This window comes from Sceloporus occidentalis, unplaced genomic scaffold (genome assembly GCF_023333645.1).
Source record: "Sceloporus occidentalis isolate IW3139 unplaced genomic scaffold, rSceOcc1.0.p SCAF_91, whole genome shotgun sequence".
Lineage (NCBI taxonomy): Eukaryota > Metazoa > Chordata > Lepidosauria > Squamata > Phrynosomatidae > Sceloporus > Sceloporus occidentalis.
Window position 1 is genome coordinate 3,546,988 of NW_028317071.1, and position 20,981 is coordinate 3,567,968.

At 47.6% G+C, this 20,981-nt stretch overlaps 1 protein-coding gene across 1 annotated transcript in view; it reads left to right on the plus strand.

The window, feature by feature from the left end:
• The window catches only part of LOC149284567 (3',5'-cyclic-AMP phosphodiesterase 4D-like), a 148,123-nt gene that overhangs the window by 72,580 nt on the left and 54,562 nt on the right, over positions 1-20,981 (plus strand). The window contains exons 4-8 of the mRNA XM_089496651.1: positions 7,340-7,531; positions 14,786-14,822; positions 15,249-15,325; positions 16,020-16,060; positions 17,025-17,137. Of these exons, the coding sequence (XP_089352777.1) occupies positions 7,340-7,531; positions 14,786-14,822; positions 15,249-15,325; positions 16,020-16,060; positions 17,025-17,137 (460 nt within the window). The remainder of the gene's footprint in view (positions 1-7,339; positions 7,532-14,785; positions 14,823-15,248; positions 15,326-16,019; positions 16,061-17,024; positions 17,138-20,981) is intronic.

Genomic DNA, 20,981 nt, shown 5'->3' on the forward strand with positions numbered 1-20,981 from the left:
TTTCTTAGGCATGATCAAAATGGAGGACATTTTGACATTATTCGTAGACAGATCGCAGAAATGTACTTCCCTTTCTGGCCACCCCCCTGTCCCCATTCCAAACAGCACATTTGGGCATTGAACATGGCTTTATTTTAACATTGCCTCTTGCATATTTCAGAGGCTTATTCCACAACCAAACCCTTTGGTCAAGGGACTTTGGTTTTTCTTCATTTTGACTTGTTTTGTCTGTATTCCTCCCCACTAAATAAAGGAGACATGAAATGGAGTTAATGGGTACAAGTTGTTCAACAAAAAAGTCTTGTGAGACTCTGTAGGCAAGAGGTGCACCATGTTAAGAACTGCATTAAGCACGCTTAGGCTGCTGCCACACTGCTTTCACTCTCATCACTCCATCCTATGGAATCCTGGGATTTGTAGTTTGTTGTGGTGCCAAGGCTGGGCTTTGAAATCTCAGGCATAAGAGAGGCAAAAGGCTTGGGCTGCATCTACACTGGAGAAATAATCTGGTTTGAGACCACTTTAACTGTCTTGCCTGAATGCTATGGAATTCTGGGAATGGTGGTTTGTTCCAGCACCACAGCAGAATGGCAGTTAACCCCTGGAAAGCTCTCTGACCAAGGTGACCAATGCCCTCACCCCAAAATGTAGGGCACCCAAGCAAAAAAATGTAAATAAAAGCTAAAAACACCCATGTAATTATAAATCCATGCTTCTTAGCCATGATCCAAATGGAGAACATGTCCTGGAAAAGGAGGAGGATGCCTGGTCACCTTGTCTCTGGTCCAAAACACACTGCAGAAGTAAAACAATGCTGGACTGAAATGCCCAGAGTTCCTCACCAAAGCTGCATCCACACTGAGGAAATAATCCAGTCTGAGAGTGACTTAACTGTCCTGGGTTAGTGCTGGAGAATGCTGGGAATTGTAGTACATTGTGGCCCCAGAGCTATCTCTGACAGGGAGTCCCATAACCCTCCAAACGTAGTTGAACTGCAGTGCCCAGAATTCCTCCCCAGGTGCATCCACACTGAGGAAATGGTCCAGTTTGAGACTGCTCAGTGCTGGGGAATCCTGGGAATTGTAGTCTATTGTGGCCTCAGAGCCATCACTGACAGAGAAGTCTCAATGTCTCCCAAACACTCGCATTCCCAGGATTCCCTAGCATTGAGTTAAAGCAGTCTCAAAGTGGGTTATTATTCCTGCAGTGTGTGAGAGAGATATAAAAGCTAGGGACTGGATTCATTTGGAGGATCTCTGTGTCCAAAACACACTGCTTGGACTGCCAGGGCTCAGTGCTATGGAATCCTGGGAATTTTAGTTTATTGTGGCACCAGAGCTCTCTGACAGAGAAGGCCAAATGCCTCACAGACCCCAGAATTCTAGAGCATTGAGCTTTGGCAGTTAAAGGGGTCTCAAAGTGCAGAGGGGGGGGGAGAGAAAAGCCAGGGAGTGTGAATGAGCTCTGAGAGGAGGAGGAGGAGGAGGAGGAGGGAGGGAGCCAAGGGAAGTGGCCAGGACCACCAGAGGAGCCCCTGCTTTTCCTCATCATCGCAGCCTTCTCACTGCTGGCAAGAGGCTCTGCCCCCAGCCAGGCAACGCCTCCATTCAGTCTCCTTTTGTCAAAAGAGCTCTGGTGCCACAAGAAACTACAATTCCCAGAATCCCATAGCACTGAGCCATGGATGTTTAAGGGGGGGGTCAAACTATTTCTGCAGCCTTTTGCAACCCCAAAGCCTTCTATTATTTACCAGCAACTTGCAAGGCAAAATCTCTTCCTTCCAAGCCATTGAAAACCAACCCAAGGGGAGGGGGGCTGATTGCTTCTTTCCCATTGGTCAGCTTCGGGAGAAATTTGCATATTCCAAGTAAAGGTGTTTAGGGCCTCAAAAACGACCCTGTGATAAAGAATTACAACAATACTGAGCGGTAGACATTTAAAAGATGAGGCATTTAGACTCCCAGGGAAACAGGAACGATTGATGGCCTTTTTTTCTTTGCTCACTGTAACCTGAAAGTAATGCCTTTTGCAGGGTATATATACCAAGTGGGCTGGCAATAGCTCTGAGTGGAAGATGTCTTTAAGACCTGCTCTCTAGCCTTAAGTCAGGCAGGGAGGCGGGGAGGGTGGCACACAGCCATGGGGAGGGCTGGAGCTGCCTCCAGGGCCTTGCTGGGGGGGGGAGGTCCCAGGGGAGGGGCCAAACGGGCGGGACCGTGTGGCCCCACCCCAAACTGGGAAAGTCCCGCCCCCTGGCGGGATATGGCAAGCCTAGGCACATGCTCTCAGCCATCTCTCTGCATGTGTAGCTTGGGAGCAACCACATGCGTGTGCGCTCCTCTTCCTCCGTTTCCAAGACGCACAGTTCCTTGGAGGGCTCATCGAACCCCATAACACAAGAGTCCTGTTTCAGAAAATGTTGACCAAGCAGAGCCTCCGAGTCCAGCGGCGGTTCACGGTGGCCCACCCACTTTGGTAAGATTGTTCCCTGGATGCTGCGGGGGTGGGATTTGGCCCTTCTGTGGCCCAGCAGATCCAAGTCCCCAAGGAGTTCCCTCACATTGGGTCTTCTGAGGTATACTGCTCCTGGATATGAAGGTTCCATTTAGCAGCCATGAATACTAAGATCCATGGGTAGCTCTCTTGTCCTCCTCCTCTTTCAAGATGACTGATCTCCTTTTAAAAGAACCTAAGATAGGGGCTTCTTCTTCTTATATTATTATTAAAAATCACAAAGTTTGCAATCCTGGCACTTTGTGGCAGGGAGTTCTGCAAGTTAATTCTGCATCAGACAAAGAAAGGTTTTTGGTGTTGGATCTTCATCCTTGTCTCCAATTGATTTCATATGGGCTTACCCAGAGGTTTCTGTCAACCCAATATGGAAAACAGGAAGGTTTGATTTGACCCAACAAGCAACCTCTTTTATTCTTATGCTTGCTCAGTGGAGCCTCTCTGTGCAGTAGCAGTCTGCCTCTCAATGGCAGGAGACAATAGGGAAAAGCAGCCTATCGCTTTGCACCACCTTTTCCATAATATTGCGAGCAGCTTTGTGAGGAAGGCTTTTCTCTTTTTCGCTTTGGAAATGAAAATGCAAGTCCAGCTCCGCATCATGGAAGTAACACACGAGAAGGAATTGTAACTGTAATGAGTTACTTCTGGGAGGGTACAGGGGCATAACAAAGTTACATTGCGATATGAGTATGGTGGCGGGAGAGAAACTCCCACTTTACTGGCAAAAATGTTATTTTTGGTAACATTTAAATTGTGTAGTTACTTTTAAAAGTAACTTTTAAAGGCCATTTTAAGTGCTGTTTTGACAGGGTGCCGTCCAAGTTTTCCACCACGACGTTATCATTGTGGCAGGGGAAAAAAATTAACAAGCGGCGCGACAAGTTACTTTTTAAAATATGAGCAACAGGAACAAGTGTCTTTTCCAAAGTGGTCATAAACAATAACAGGAAAAAAGTAACTTCCCAAGCTCTGGTTTGGTCTAGCAAAGGAAATTTCTCTTGTTTCTTTTGAATGTTGACATTGCAAAGACTGAGTCTGGTGTGAAGATCATCTCCATTTCCCTGCTCCTTTTGGGTCTGTCTGGAGAGAGGGTGGGTGATCTATGGACTGTAAGACCCAGCATCCCCTCCCTGTTTGTGGCTCCCTTCTTCGTCCTGGTCTCCCTCCCTTTCCAGTGGGATCGGTGGCTATTTATAGGAGAACTGCAAATTCCAAACAGGACTCTCCTCCCCTTTGCTGTCCCCACCATCCATGAGGTCAGGAACTATTAAAGCAAACAACATCGGATGGAACATTTTCCTTTTTAAAGAAAATACGCAGTTACAGGTCTCTTGCCAAATATCCGCCTCCCCCATCACTCCTTTTGAGGATGTGGTTCAAGCCAAGGGGGGTCGAAAAGGCCAGTCCCCCCCCCCATTATTATTATTATTTACTTATATCCTGCCTTTCTTCGAATATATGGTCACAGCATATTTAAAACAACGCAAAAGCATTTTAATGTATAAGTATCCAGGCACATCCACTGCAGATGTTTTCTTGGTGTTTCCAAAAGCATTGCGTTCCTAAGCTTTGGTTTTGCCGGAGCTAATGGGTGTTGCAATCCAACAGCCTCCAAAAGGATGTATGCTTCCTTCTCCTGACTTAGGTCTATATCAAATATTCGGTTGCCCCAGGGTGCATCTGAATTGCAAAAATACAATGCAATTTGATGCCACTTTAATTGGTGCAGCTCCGTCCTGTGGAAACCTGGGATCTGTAGTTTTGCATGGTCTTGAGCCTTCTCTGCCCAAAGAAGGCTGCTGACTCACAAAACTACACATCCCTTTTTACTACCTGGTGATATCTTTAACTCTTGTTCTTTTAGTTTCATTTCCCCTCTGTGTGTGTTTTGTGTGTTTGCTATCTTTTCTTGCCCGTTTCTTTTCCAAATCGAATTCATGTGCATAAAACTACATATCCCAGGATTCTGTCAGATGAAGCCATGGCAGGGTTAGGCTATCAAGGTTTCTGGGCTTCCCAGAAACCACAGGTTGGAAAAGTTACTTTAGGGTCTTGGTTGTTTTCTCCCCCAAATAAACTTTCCCCATTGCTGTTCAGCAAGTCTGAATCCGTATCGGTTTCTGCTCAGGAGAAAAGCCAATTGGAAACACGCTGGCCTGGCCATCCTTTCCAATAACCATTGAATCAAAGGGTTGGAATCTACCTCTGGGGGCACCTAAGGGTCATTTAGTCCACCCCAATCCCTGGTCTAGAGACTGAGGGGAGGAGACCCTTCCTTGCCTTCCTCCCAGCTCTGACCCATCTCTCTGAGCCTGCAAACCTCTGAAAATTAAAGTACCATAAATATTTGAACACTCTGTCAGCCTCAGAGGATGGCAATGGCAAAAAACCCTTTGAAGAAACTTCTCAAGAAAATCCCTTAAGGTCGCTGTAAGTTGGAAATGACTTGACGGCAAACAACAACAGCAGCAGCAACAAATGTCTGAAAAGGGAAAGAGGGAGATAGTGGCCTATCTCATCTGAACATGCACAGAGTGCTTTTTCTGCCAACTGGATGACAGTGTAAAAAGGGGAAGGTAAAGAACTTCTGGAAAGATGGTGACTTGAACAAATTTCCTGGGTCAGGGACAGAATAGGAGACTCCTTTTTGAGCAACACATAAGGTGGTGCCCATGTGTCAGATCTGGGCCTGGTATTTCTGTGCCCAGTGAGAATGCAGAGGACCTTCACCCCATCCCAGTCCCTGTCACTGGGGCATTCAGCATGGTGAACTATATTTCTCCCAAAGATTTCTGACCCACAATTGATGCTTTGTCCCATCCCAGTGCCATGGGGGGAAATGAACCAGAAGCCAAACAATGGGTGGTTTTTGAAGCCCCAGATGGCATGAGGGTGAATGTTTGCCTTGTACCAACTCAAGGGCTCCACAGCCCTCTGCTTCTCAGTGAGCCACCAAGAGGCAAAGAGTCCACCCTCTTTATGCCAGACAGGTGAGCACCAAGGGGTCTTAATGGAGGGAACCCCTGGCATGGTCTCCCCCAGTCCCCACACCCCAGTTTGGGGCTTGTGTTCTATAGACAATCAGCCCATTATGCCACCCTTCCGGGCACTGACGTGAGCACCAGCCACCCGCTGAACGGGGCCCCATTGTTCTGGGTCAGAGGGGAGGGAAGGGATGAGTATGCCCTGCTCAGTGAGTCCCTTGTGGGCCTGGCAGAGTGGTGCCACGAGGAAAAGATGCTGCCATGCACCCAGCGCCCCTTACGGAGGCACTCCTGCATTGGCTATGTGCGGGGGAAGATAAGGTAGGTGCCAACCAGAGTTTTGTAGAGTGAGCAATGTAGCATTCGTGGCTCTCCTTCCCATTGTGTCCTTTCAACAACCCTGTGAGGAAGATCAGGCAGAGCAAAACTGGTCACTGAGAAAGGTTTCATGGCTTAGTGGCAACGCTTGAACCCAGAACTAAGTGGACACTTACTATCCACACTGAGCTCGGACTGGCATCAGGAGGTCATGATTCAGGTGTCATGTAATGGAAGACCAGGGTTGGTGGCCCTTTGGGAAAGATTTGGGAGAGCGTGATGGCCTTTCTGTAGGATGCTTGGCATGGCTGTTGTGTTCATAAGCTGTCCATGACCTTTGCTGAAACACACTCATTCTTAAGTTGCCTTGGAGCAGAGGTGCAGAGTGACTTTGGAGCCTTTTGGTGCTTCCTTGGCATCCCCAGTGTTAAGACTCCCAAGCAGGTTGGACTGGATGACTGCCTTGTGTTGCCTGCACTGTTAAATGTTTCTTCCAAAGTCTGCAACACCTGCAGTTCCTGGCAGTCTGCCTCTTCTCTGCCCGATCTCTGATAATGTTGCTGGAGTCCTTTTCCCCAAATCCCTGGTGGGGCATCCGCTTCTTTTCTCACACAGCATCATGGAAAGAGGAGCAGAGCCAAGAGACGCAAAGACATCCTTCATCCGTCCTGGCTGAGCTGTGCAGTGGGAGCCTGTAGGGAAAGGAAAGGACAATAATCTGGTTTTAGGATTTCATAGAAGTCCCTTTGGGGTGGGTCATTGCTTTTTGGGGAGCAGGTTATAGTTGTCTTGCAAAGCTGAAAAAGATGCAAAACCAAACCTGTTGAAGGGGTGGCTGGACTGTGTTGTGTATTGTGTGCCTTCAAGTCATTTCTGACTTATGGTAGCCCTAACACAAACCTATCCTGGGGTTTTGTTGGCAAAATGTGTTCGGTGGAGATTTGCCATTGCCTTCCCTTGAAACTGAGTTTTTTAGCCATAGCAACTGGACCCAGCACTGTGTAGTGATTTGAGTGTTGGACTGCGACTTTGGAGACCACGGTTTGAATCCTGGCTTGGCCATGGGAAACCCCTGGGTGACTTTGGGCAAGTGTACACTGTCAGCTTCAGAGAAAGGCAATGGCAAATCTCTGGACAAATGCTACTAAGAAAATCTGGTGATAGGTTTTCCTTAAGGTCACTAAGTTAGAAATGACTTTGATTAAGGTGTGGGGAAGAACCCAGATCTTGGAAACATTTTTTAAAACTACAAGCTCCAGAATCTGGGGCATTGGGGAAGATGTGGGGATGGCTGGGGGATTCTTGGGGCTGTAGTCCAAAAAGTAATGTTTCTGTTAAAAAAAAAAAACGACTTCAAAAAAACTAGATGAAGCAGACACACACACATGAAACAAACCTACTAGACATATTTAGATTGTTTATTCTTGCATGGCAGGGGGTTGGACTGGATGGCCTTTGGGGTCTCCTCCAACTCTTAGGATTTTATATTTTACATTCCTTTCTGCCCCTCTTTTCTTTCCCTGCAGCTTCGACATTGAGAATGGCTTCTCTCCAGGCCGGAGCCCTTTGGACCCCTCAGCCGGCCCCGGTCTGGGGCTTGTGCTTCAGGGGACCACCCCACATGGTCAGCGTCGAGAATCCTTCCTCTACCGCTCAGACAGCGACTATGACCTCTCACCAAAAGCCATGTCCCGCAATTCTTCCATCGCCAGCGACATGTGAGCATGAAGGGGAACATGGCACTTGCAGGAGGTTGCGAACCTGGTTAGCAGACTAAGGCTGAGCAGAAGATGTGCAACAATCCCCCACATCCCACAATCCTCCCTCATCTCACAGTCTTCCTCTCCCTTACACCATCACTGTTGGGCAGAGGTCCTCTGTTATTTCACTGTCATGGCTGCAAAGTCTCTGCCATGGATTAGTTTGGGAACATTCAAGACTATCCCAAATAATACTCTATTGGAACATTTGATGGGAAATGTGAGAGATAAAAATGGGTCTTTTGAGCAGAATAATCAATTTGGCAAGGCCAAAAATCAACAGTGACCCATCCCACTCCCACTCCTGCAGAATTCTAGCAGAAAAAAGTAGTAAGTTTGGCTTCTTTATATGGTTTCACAAAGAATGAATATCTCAAGCAGAGTAATCAATTTGACAAGGCAAAAGCTGAACAATGACCCATCCCACTCTCACTGATTTCTAGTAGAGAAAAGAAATAAGTTTGTCTTCTTTGTAAAACATATGAAGAAGACAAAACTTTTTTATCTAGAATTCTGTGGAAGTTAGACAGGTCGTTCAGCTTCTGCCTTGCCAAATTGATTACTATGCTTGAGAGAGCCATTCTCTGTAAAACAGTTAAAGAAGACAAATCTCTTTTTTCTCCCATTAGAATTCAGTTGGAGTGGGATGGTTCAGCTTGTGTCTTGCCAAACTGACTGCTTAAGAGATCCATCTCTCCCATTTCCCAACAAGTGTGCCAGCAGAGTGGTCCTTTGTGCACTTTCGGATAGTCTTGAATATTCCTGGATTAATCCATGGCAGAGATTTTGCAGTCATGACAGACAGATAACAGAGGACTTCTGCCTAATGGGGATGGTGGAAAGGAAAGGAGGATTTGCACCCACTCTATACAGTGCTACCTCGGGTTACGAAATTAATTCGTTCCACGGCGCCGTTCGTAACCCGATACATTTCGCAACCCGAAAAGGCTTTCCGTTAGCGCTGGAAAGCCGCTAGCCGCGCTTCGCATTTGAATTTCGCGCCGAAATGCGCCAAAATGAATTTCGTAACCCGAAAAATCTTTCGTTACCCGGAACAGTTTTTTCCAATCTAACTTTTTCGTACCCCGGAAATTTCGTAACGCGATCAATTCGTATCCCGGGGTACCACTGTACGCGGCTTCTACTTTATGTGGAAGCCGCACTGTAATCAAATGAATGGGGGCGTGCCCATGGCGCATGTGTCCCATGCTGCCGCGAACACAAGCCCCTTACACAGAATTTGCCTTACGCAGGGGGGTCTGGAACAGATCCCCCCGCGTAAGGAGAGGTTCCACTGTACTCATTCATAGTTTAACATATGGTCTTGCAGGCAGGCAGGTCAGCCAGCTAACCCTGGAGAAAATGGTTGCTCGGAGCTACAGATGTTAGCCAAGATCCTTCTTTAGGATTCTGTAGCATTAATCTTTACAATGCTTGTGCTATGAAACCCATGTGAAATGACAACATTGTGCGATGAAATGCGCTTCTTCTTTGTGGTCTCTGCGAATCATACAAATGGGTTTTACTGCGCCTGCGCAGTACTGTTCGGAAACTTCTAGAATCACTGGGCAAAGTACACTTTGCAACATATGGCAACTTTTTGGCGGTAACTCCACTCACCCATATAAAGCCCCTGCTTTCCGCTCTTTTCCCCAGTTCCTTTTTTTCCGCTGCGTTAGCTGCTGTTTGGAACTTCGCTTGCTTCTACATCTCGTTTGAATCACTGGTATTGACCTCGGACCGCTTTCACTTTCGCCTTTTTCTGACCTCCACCTCGACTTTGATCTCTCGGCTTGTCTTGACCTCGTTTGCAGACTCTCCCTCGAATTTGTCGATCCTGGTCGAGATGTCTCCTCTATTTAAGAAGTGCGACGCCTGTGGGGGCAAGGTTCCAGTCCAAGACCCGCACTCCTCCTGCTTGCTGTGCCTGGGGAAGGACCACGACACCAGGTCCTGCATCTTATGTAAATCGATGACATCACAGGCCAGAAAAAAACGGGAATCCCGTCTGACCTCGGCTATCACCCAGGGCAAGGTCCGTGGGGAGGGCTCCCGGCCAGCTTCAGCCCCTTCAGCTTCGGCCTCTGCTCCGGTGTCAACGGCTCAGGACAGCCCATCAAGTGCGGCCTCTGCTCCGCCTGTTGTTGCGGCCCATAGCTCTGCGGAGCCCAGCGCTGCTATTCTCGTGGCCCGTGACCCAGACAGGTCCAGTGCCACCGACAGGCCCTCCAAGCACCCCCACAAAACGTCGGGGATGGAGGGTTCCACGGCCGCTGCATCCCCTGCCCGGACTGTGACGACCCCGATGGACTCGACCCCGAAGTCTAAGTCTGCAGCTCCCGACTCTGCGGCCCGAAAGACGGCATCGGCATCTGTTTTGGCCTCGAAGTCGTCCAAGGTGGACGCTAAAACTCCTGGGGATGACTCCTGGACCTCCAAGGACCTTCCTGAGACCTCGAGATCCGACGGTTCCGAACGGGGGACCTCTGGTACCGTTGCCAGGGGAAAGGACAAACCATCCAAAGGGAAGTCCTCCGACACCACCAAGCTCTCTGAGCTAACCTTGAACCCTTTCTTCCCACTGGAAGCTCCTAAGGCTCCGAAGAGGAGATCTACCACTACCGAGCCGGCCCCTCTGGTCTCTAAGAAGCTCAAGCCTTCCCATGACTCAGGATCGAAGAAGTCTTCTAAGAGCTCCGGTCACTCAGCGACTACAAGACACCGCTCTCCAGACCATATCCTTACTACTCTGGTTCCGGAGTCGCAGAAGGGTGCAGATACAAGGAGAAACCTTTCACCCCAGGGAGCAGACACATCTATGACTCCGAGATGGACCGCTATTTCATGGTGGTCCCGAGGGAGACAGCTTTTCAAAAGTTTACCTCTAAACTTAATCTCCGACCGGTCCAGACTGACCAGCGTAAGCCCTCATCCTCGATTCCGAAACCGTCGGTGACGGCAGCGGCCCATCCAGAGTCAAGGCAGGCTGTGGCCCCGGCTTCGACTCCTCGCAAGCAGTCTGAACTGACGCTCCATCCCGAGTCGGATTCGGAACTGGAAATGATCTCACCCTCAGAGGATCCATTGGACGACGAGCTATCTCCACAGGGTTCACCTCAGGAACTCCACCACCCTGAGCCAGCCTCTCCCACCGATGACATGCGTACGTTCAATGAGTATGTCATCAAGATGTCCAGGGCTCTGGACATCAAGTTGGCGTACCCTGAGGAAGCAGCAAGGGATCCGGTGGAACGCCGGGTACATGGGCGTGTACCGACTCCACTGTCCATTCCACTTCTTCCATCCCTAGAGACCATCATTAAGAGGTCTTGGGAAACACCGGCGTCGCTAATGGGGACTTCCCAGAAGATAGAGTCTTTGTATTGAGTGTCACCAGCGAGCTGTTCTTGGTTGGTGTCGCACCCCAAGCAGAACTTGGCAATCATCGAGGGGGCCCAACTGACTTCCACCCAGAAGCAGGCCACCTCTCCTGTGGACCACGAGGCCCGGAAGATTGATGGTCTGGCCAAAAAGGCATACTCTGCAACTGCCTTGGCGGTCAAGGCCATCAATTACATGGCATGCATGGGGGCCTATGTACAGGCGCTGATGGAGGGCATTTTGCCTATTATCCCAGACATCCCTGATGATGCTCAGCGAAAGCTCGTCGAGATCAGGGACAAGACTCACTCCATTGGGGGCTGGCTAATTACGACGTTTCGCAATGTGGCCGACGGTGCAGGCAGAGCTATGTCGGCTTCGATGGCTCTTCGACGACATGCGTGGCTCCGTGGAAAGGGGGTGAAAAGGGGGCAATCTCCCCTTTACCGCCCAACCAACACTCCAGGGCCTTTTTCTCCAGGTACTTCACGGTACCGAAGGCGGATGGTGGCATCAGGCCCATCCTGGACTTGAGACAATTTAATGTGTTCCTTGAGTACCGTCGCTTCCGAATGGTAACCTTGGCTTCCATTCTGCCTTTGCTTCACCAGGGCCTGTGGTTCGCGACCGTCAACCTGAAAGACGCCTACTTCCACATTGGGATCCGGGAGTCCCACTGAAGATTCCTCGCCTTCGCCGTCGGCTCCACCTCGTACCACTACAACGTGCTCCCTTTCGGTTTGGCCACGGCACCGAGAGTCTTCACGAAGTGCATGGCACCAGTGGTGGCATACCTTCATCAGAAAGGCTTCATGGTCTTCCCATATCTGGACGACTGGCTGTTTGCCGCCGAATCCCGACACGAACTGCAGGAGGTGGTCTCTTTCGCCTTGCACTTCTTGGACTCCCTTGGTCTGGTCATCAACCGGGAAAAGTCTCACTTCACACCGACCAGGCAGGTCAAGTTCATCGGGGCCATCCTCGACTCCGAAAGATGCTCCGCCTTTCTCCCTTCAGACCGTTTCCAGGCACTGACGACATCGCTCAGGCCTTGCATCTCCCACAGGAGGGTGAGGGCCAGAGATGTCCAAGTCGCCCTGGGCCACATGGCATCAACGACGTTTGTCACACCTTGGTCAAGACTGCGCATTCGACCTCTGCAGTCCTGGTTCCTCTCGGTCTTCTCCCCGATGGAGGGCCCCCCATCCAAGTGGCTCATGGTACCGAGACTGGTAGCTGCTTCCCTAAGATGGTGGCTGGACTGTTGGATGCCTTTCCAACGAGTTGGCAGATCGCCTCAGCAGATCTCCGTCGGTGTGCCACGAGTGGAGGCTCCATCCCGAGACGGTCAGCGACCTCTTCGACCGGTGGGGAACTCCCCGGATCGACCTCTTCGCGACCAGATGGAACAGCCACTGTCCCCAGTTCTGCTCCAGGAGACGAATGGACGGATCCCTCGGAGACGCCTTCGCCTTCCTTTGGACGGGAGAGCTCCTCTACGCCTTCCCTCCTTTCCCTCTCATCATCAGGGTGGTGGCCAAGATGACAACGGACCGTTCGCATGCGATCCTGATCACCCCGTGGTGGCCGAGACAGCCTTGGTTCGCATCCCTTCTCCATCTCTCTAGGAGATGCTTCCTGCGCCTCGATCCCCACCCGGATCTGCTGTCGATCCAGGACGGACGGATTCTCCACCCCGACATCGAGAGCCTACCACTGGTGGCCTGGAGGATACAGCCCTAACTGCCCTGCCGGAGGCGGTGAGGACAGTGATCCTGGCTGCAAGGAAACCTTCCACCCAGCGGTCCTATGCCCTGAAATGGAGGAGGTTTAGCCTCTTCCTTGATCGAAAGGGCTTGTCTCCTGCTCAGGTGTCCACTCCAGTGGTGCTGGAGTTTTTGATGGCGCTTTTGGATGAGGGGTTGTGCCTCGCATCCATCAAGTGCTATTTGTCTGCCATTTGTGCCAAGTACCAATTCGGGGGGAGGGCTTCCTTTTTTAGGGATCCCTTGGTGAAGGGGTTCCTTAAGGGATGTGCCAACTTGCATCCTCCTGTGTCGGTACCAGCGCTGGCTTGGAGCTTGGAGGCGGTACTGTCCGCGCTCCAGTCCAAGCCCTTCGAGCCGATGGCCACAGCGGACTTGAGACTACTGACTTGGAAAACCGCCTTTCTTGTGGCCATCACCTCTGCCCACCGTGCGGGCGAACTCTGTGCCTTGCGGAGGGACCAGCCCTTCCTGAGGTTTCACAAGGGCAAGGTGGTCCTGCGGACAGACATTACTTTCTTGCCGAAGGTTGTGTCTGCTTTCCACATGTGCCAGGACATTGTGTTGCCTACTCTCGCATCCAATCCGACTTCAGATGCGGAGCGAAGCCTGCACTCTCTTGATGTCAGGAGAGCGCTGGCGTTTTACCTGGACAGAACTGCTGCCTCCAGTCGGTCCGAGAGACTTTTCCAATGCTACTCGGAGCCGAAGAAGGGGTTGCCTGTCTCTGCGCAGAGGTTTTCCGAATGGGTGGCCGGTACCATCCACCTCTGCTATGAACTGCTGGGCAAACCTCTCCCTGGCAAGGTTCGGTCCCATTCTACAAGGACAGTGTCAGCATCCTCTGCATTCCTGTCAGGGATTCCCTTGGAGGATGTCTGTAAGGCTGCTGTCTGGTCCCAACCTCTGACTTTTATTAAGCATTATAGGTTGGACACCAGAGCCATCCGAGACGCAGCTTTCGGGAGGGCTGTGTTGGTTTCAGGGTTGCATTGATTGCACTACTGATGGTTTGTTTTTCAGCATTTATGTACTTAATGCCTCTCTCTGTTTACATTCTGCTGAATGTTGTTTGCACCAATTTCGATGGGACTGGTCTTGCACGACCCTTTGCTCCCGTCTCAGGTTTAGCAAGGTTATTGCTATGTTTGGTTTGTGCATGAACAAAAAGACTGACTCTTTTATGGTTCAAGGTGTTTATTGCTACAATAAATATGCCTTTGGTTTACCATAGCTTTGGTTTCAGGACACTCCCTCCGCCGCCTACCTAAGCTTGTCAGTCTAAACCCATTTGTATGATTCACAGAGACCACGAAGAAGGACAGGTTGCTTACCTGTAACAGTATTTCTTCGAGTGGTCATCTGCGAATACATACAAATCCCACCCGTCCATCCCCTCAGTGTCCTGCTCTTATTGGCTCTTTCCATCGCCTGCTTGGCGGGAAAATTGCGGAACTGGGGAAAGAGCAGGAAGGCAGGGGCCTTAGAACGGGTGGGCGGAGTTACCGCCAAAAAGTTTCTATATGTTGCAAAGTAAACTTTGCCCAGTGATTCCAGAAGTTTCCGAACAGCACTGCGCAGGCGCAATAAAACCCATTTGTATGTATTCGCAGATGACCACTCGAAGAAATACTGTTACAGGTAAGCAACCTGTCCATCCCGCCCATCCTCCCCTCAGTGTCCTGCTCTTATTGGCTCATTCATGTCGTGTACGCGGCGTCAAAATTGCGGAACTGGGGAAAAGAGCGGGAAGCAGGGGCTTTATACGGGTGGGCGGAGTTACTGCCAAAAAGTTGCCATATGTTGTAAAGTGTACTTTGCCCAGTGATTCTAGAAGTTTCCGAACAGTACTGTGTAGGCACAGTAAAACCAATTTGTATGTATTCGCAGATGACCACTCAAAGAAATACTGTTACAGGTAAGCAACCTGTCCATCTCATAACGTAATCTTTCCTTGCACACGTGCAGCTCAGTTTCCACGATAATGTCCAACGCTTCCACCATGTTTGTGAGATGCCAAGGGGCTTTTGTATCTCTAATGTGTTTTGCCTTTCCTTCTTTGCAGGCATGGAGAAGACCTGATTGTCACCCCCTTTGCACAGGTAGGGATCCTTCTGGAGGTCTGTGTGCTGGGGGGGGGGGTCTGTGTTTGAGGGCAGGAAAGCTAGATAAGGAGACTAGCAGGTGTTGGTGACCAATTCCACAAGGCCAGACTAAGAACAGAAGCCAAGCCACATCAGCATGGCTTTGGATCGGGAAAATGATGGCAAACTGGAAGTGTCTGCAGCAGTTTGCTTTTGCCTGAGCCTGCTGGGAAGGACAAGATTTAGCCCCTCTTCTTCTAGGCAAAGGAATCCCCAGAGGTGATTTTTCCAGTTCTTTCCTCTGAAAGAGAGCATCCAGCACATGGGATTCATTGTCAATCTCCCATCCAGGGACTAACCAGGGCTGTCCCTGCTTAGCTTCCGAAATCAAATAGGATCTTGTGCCTTTTGGCATATTTATGTGTCTTTAATTCCTCCCCATAGGTCCTGGCCAGCCTACGGACAGTGAGAAGCAACTTCACCATTTTGACTCATGTGCAACAGGAGCGCAGTGGCAAGAAGTGAGTCAATGGAGAGGTCAACCTGGATTATTTCTGCAGTGCGGACATAGCATGAGTGAATTCAGATGCTTTTAGTTATAACGTGTTATTTTGTGAGTAGGACAACAAGGACATGATGAGACTTATTTATTGCAAAGGACATAAACAGTCTGTTGCCATGATCCTTTTTTAAAAAAGTAATAAGTTATATTTATTTGGCATTCCTAAAACATTGATGGGGAAAATGTCATTGGCGTTTGGGATTTGGACCAAAATTTTAATGTATTTTTAAAGTGTATATTAATATTCTGTTGTTTATATTTTTATTACTTTTATATATGTATCGTCTCAATCCGCAAGGAGAGGCAGGAAATATTATTATTATTATTATTATTATTATTATTATTATTATTATTATTAAAAAAGGAAAAAAATAACATGATGGAAAAGTGACACATTAGTGCCATCTGCATCTGAAGAAGTGGATCAAAATGCATAACTGTTCATGCAAAAATAAATGGGTTTTAAAGACTGCTGCCACCCTGCAGAATTAATGCATTTTGATACTGCTTTAACCATTATGGATCCATTCTATGTAGTGCTGGGACCTGTAGCTTCTTTTGGTCCCAGGGCACTCTTTGGCAGAGGAGGTTAACTAACCCACAAAACTACAGATCCCAGATGCTCATGCTCACCTTCATGCTGTGTTTTTCAGGAGAGCATCCGGTGCACCCACGCCCAGAGTCAACCTGTCTGGTAAGTGCTACTCAGACATCTGTGGGACAATTTCTCTTAGGGTTTCCTTTAAAGCAGCCCTGTAGCTCTTCTTCCCAACAAGTCTGCCAGGTGGGCCATAGTTAACACTCAAGATTGGAGCGAGTTTGGTGTGTAAGAATATGAGGTTTCCAAAGAAAAAGTCATGTTAGTAGGACCTAAATACCCAAAAGACACCGTCAGATCCCATCTCAGCTTGGAAACTAAGCAGGGTTAGCCCTGGTTAGTCTTTGGATGGAAACCACCAATGAATACCAGATACCAGAGGCTCTGTTTCAGAGGAAGGAACTGGCAAAACCGCCTTTGAGTAGCCCTTGCCTAAGAAAACCCTAGGAAATGCATCATGGTGCTGCCATAAGTTGACAAGGAATGCCATGGCCACCCCAGACTCAGGGTCCCAGACCTTCTCCTATTGTGGCTGCGTTATGGGGAGCTATCCGTGCTTCACTGTCCTTGTTAAAAGTAACTTTTTCTCCAAAGCTCAAACAAAACAGAGAAAATGAGGGAGAGGGGACATCTCTCTTTGACAGAAAAATTCAGGTGGGAAAGAACTGCAGAAAAGGAGAAACATTTAGTAGTTTTCTATACCCAAATCTATTTTGGGGAGGGGGGAAGTGTTTGTCCATCTTGAGCCTGTGCTGTTCCTGAAATCCAGCAGTGCCTGGAATTAAGCACATCATATGGTGCGTCTACACTGTTGAAATAATGCAGTTTGACCCCATTTTAACTGCCATGGCTGAATCCTACAGGATCCTGGGACTGGTACTTTGACAAGTTACAAAGTAGGCTCAAGACCTTGCAAAACTCCAAATCCCAGTATTCTGTAGCATGGAGCCATGGCAGTTAAAATGATGTCAAACTGCATTGTTTTTACAGCATAGATGCACCCCAAGGCTATGCCTTGTGGGCTGCCCGCTCTTCAACAGTGTCCGCTTGCTCTTTGCAGAAGATGCCTTCCAAAAATTGGCTGTGGAAACATTGGAGGAGTTGGATTGGTGCCTGGATCAACTGGAGACACTGCAGACCCGCCACTCAGTCAGCGAGATGGCCTCCAACAAGGTAATGAACCTAGTGCCCAAGTGGGGATGTGGCACCAAAGGGGAAAAGTTGTACCCAGATCCATGTCATCCTCAGGGCCTGTGCCAGCTTCTGAGCACAACGGAGACCTAAATCCAGGGCCAGATTATGGATCATTTAAGCAAGGTACAGTGGAGGGTCCCTGAATATAAAGGGGAGGAAAATATAGATCGTGCCAAGAGGTTCAGAAAACTTTTAGCAGCACCTCTAAGATGTCAGAGTGGTATATCCTCTCTGGGTTTTAGTCTGAATTTTAAAGGGGCTCTCCAAAGCACTGAACCTTGGAAAGCCCGGTTGAAGTTTGGACTAAAAGACAGAGCAGATTTACCATCTTGGTGATATGAGTACCACCAACCTGCTTTTTAGAGGGCCTTGGTGGCACAGTGGTTAAATGGCTGTGCTGTAGCCACTCACACACAAACCATAAGGTGGTGAGTTCTATACCAATAGCAATAGCAAGTCCAATACCAATAGCAATAGCCAGGGCTCAGGCTTGACTCAAGCTTGCATCCTTCTGAGGTTACTAAAATGAGTACCCAGCTTGTTGGAGGCAATTGGCTTACAGTTGTAAACCGCTCAGAGACTGCTTAGGTGACATGAGGTGGTATATAAATGAAGCTGCTATTGTCATTGCTATAGAAGGTTTACAATTGTTGTATTTCACCTTGAGTTTTTGGGGGCCCAATCTGCGTCCTCAAATTCATGGACATCTGGGCATATCTTTCCACCATGCAGGAAGCCATAATCATGGTATCCTAGAGTTAAGAGAGACCCCAAGGGGCTATGTACAGAATCATAGAATTGTAGAGTTGGAAGAGACCTGAAAGGCCATCCAGTCCAAACCCATTCTGCCATGCAGGAAATCTCAAAGCATCCCCATTGACAGATGGCCATCCAGCCTTTCCTTAAAGACCTCCAAGGATGGAGACTCCACCATAATCTCCAAGGAAGGAGTGTGTCCCACTGTCAAACAGCCCTTACTCTCAGGAGGTTCCTCCTAATGTTGAGCTGGAAGCTCTTTTCCTGGAGCTTGCATCCATTGTTCTGGATCCTGTTCTCTGGAGCAGCAGAAAACAAGCTTGCTCCCTCCTCAATATGGCCTCCCTTCAAGTATTTAAACAGGGCTCTCATATCACCTCTTAACCTTCTCTTTTCAACAGCAAAATAGAGAGAACCTTCTCTTCTCCAGGCTAAACATCCCCAGCAGTTCCCTAAGTCTTTCCTCATAGGGCTTCATGGGTTTCCAGACCCTTCACCATTTTAGTTGCCCTCCTTTGGACACATGGCTCCAGTTTCTCAATGTCCTTTTTGAATTGTTTTGCCCAGAACTGGACACAATATTCCGGGTGGGGCCTGACCAGAGCAGAATAGAGTGGCACTATTACTTCTGTAATCTAACCCGCATCCGTCATGCAGGATGAACCATCCAAGCCCTCCCTAGGACAGATGCCCATCCAGTCTCTATTTAAAAACCTCCAAAGAAGGAGACTGCATGACACTCTGGGTTTCTGGAAATATTGCTACCTTCGACTTCTTTGCATGACAGTCTGGGTACCACAAGGGTTAAAGGGAGGCAATATCGGGTATCCCTGCCAGTCAATCCGAGTAGAAGCTGGCTCCTGCCCCAGCATCTGTGGCTTTTGATTGGACGGCTGGGAAGATGAGCGCTAGTGATGCTGCTGGAGTATCCTTGGCTCCTCCATCTGGAAGAGCCTTCCTCGCTCCAGCAGCAGGATGCAGGCAGGGGAATCCCAGCCCCCTCCGCCTCCTTCACTTTGCTGAGTTTGGGTGGTATTCCCAGATTATCTGGAGAGGAGGGGGGTTCTCGTAAGAGAAACCATTGGAGAGGAGGAGGAAGGGGAGACGAAGCTGGGTGTTGCAAAGAAGGTGACACATTTGGCATTGTTGCGATGCCGGATCCCAGCCAGCCCACCTTGCAGAACCACGTCATCAAGGTAAGCAGGGATTTCAAGCCCACACCACCCTCTCTGAAAAAGGCTGCAGGCACAGGGGGCTTGTTGCTCCAAGAACTAGTTCACAAAGATCTGTATTAAATATGCTCACACGTCTTTTTTCATCTCGTTCCAAAGTTTTTTATAATTATTCTCATATAACTCTGAGTTTTTGTTCGATATCCAAATACCTAGATATTTTGTTTTCTTCTTAATTTCACAGTTGGTTTTCTTTTTAATTGACTGATCTACTTGTTTTGATGTGTTCTTAGTTATAATTACTGTCTTTTCCCTGTTTATCTTAAATCCTGCAACTGCACCAAATTTCTCCATTGTTTTGAACACGGTATCAATTTGTTCAATAGGATCATTCAGGATCACCACCAGATCGTCGGCAAATGCCTTTAGTTTAAATTCCGATCCTTTTATTTTAATTCCTTTAATTTCTGTGTTGCTTCTAATCGTATTAGTCAGAACTTCCATTACTGTTATGAAGATAAGTGGAGATAGAGGGCATCCTTGACGTGTGCCTTTAGTTATCTCAAAGGTTTGTGATTTTCTTCCATTAATGATTAGCTGGGCTTTTTGATTCGTGTATATTTTTTGGATCCAATTTAGAAAATTTGCCCCTACATTCATCTTCTTAAGAACTTCAAATATAAACTTCCAATTTACGTTGTCAAAAGCCTTCTCTGCATCTGCAAAGATTAAAGCTAGTTGATCTCCTTTGTTTTCTTCATAATATTCTAAGATGTTAATTATTGTCCTTATATTATCTTTCATGTGTCTGGATGGTAAAAAGCCCGTTTGGTCGTTATTGATGTAGTCTGATAGAATTTTTTTAAATCTGTTAGCCAATATTGATGACAATATTTTGTAATCTTCATTTAGCAGGGAAATCGGTCTGTAATTCGACATCTCAGATTTATCCTTAGATTCTTTAGGGATAAGCGTAATGTTAGCGTTTTTCCATGTTTCCGGCATATCATTGATATTGATTTCATTTAAAGTATTTAGTAAAGGTATTTTCAGTTCATCTTTGAATATTTTATAATAGATTGCTGAGAAACCATCCGGGCCTGGGGTTTTATTTGGTTTCATTCTACAAATCGCTTCGTCAATTTCTTCCAATGAAAAGGCAGCATTTAAAATGATTTGTTGAGTCTGGGGAATTTTTTTTATCTCTTGTTTTTCTAAATAATCTAGTATGCGTTGTACAGGAATGTCATCTTTTTTATATAAATTCGAGTAGAATTTAAGAAAAGCTTCTGTTATTTCTTTCTGAGAGTGAATTATTTTATCTTCCACTTTAATCTCTGAGATCCTGTTTTTTTCTCTTTGTTGTCTCAATTTGTTTGATAACCACTTTCCTGATTTGTTCGCAGTCTCAAAGTGTCGTTGTTTTACTAATTTCATTTTTTTTGCTATTTGTCTTGTGATTTCTTTATCAAGTTGATTTTTCCAAAATTTTAGTTGTTTATCCAGTTTGTCATTTGTCGGATCCTTATTCCGTTTGCTCTCTAATTTTTGGATTTGTTCTTCTGCATTCTTCAGTTCTTGATTCCATCTTTTTTTCAGTTCGCTCCCTTTCTGTATCAAAAAACCCCTCATAACAGCCTTACCTGCATCCCAGACTGTACTCATAGAGACTTCTCTATTCACGTTTTCTTCAAAGTAATTTCTCAAAATTTCTTTTGCTTTTGTAACCAATTCTTGATTGTTGAGTAGATAATCATTTATCCTCCAATTAAATTGTTTTTCATTTTGCCAGATAGTCATCACCAACAAATTATGGTCTGATACCATTTTTGGGAGAACATCGATGTTTTTCACTGTTGGAAAGAGCGTCTTGGAGATCAAGAACATATCAATCC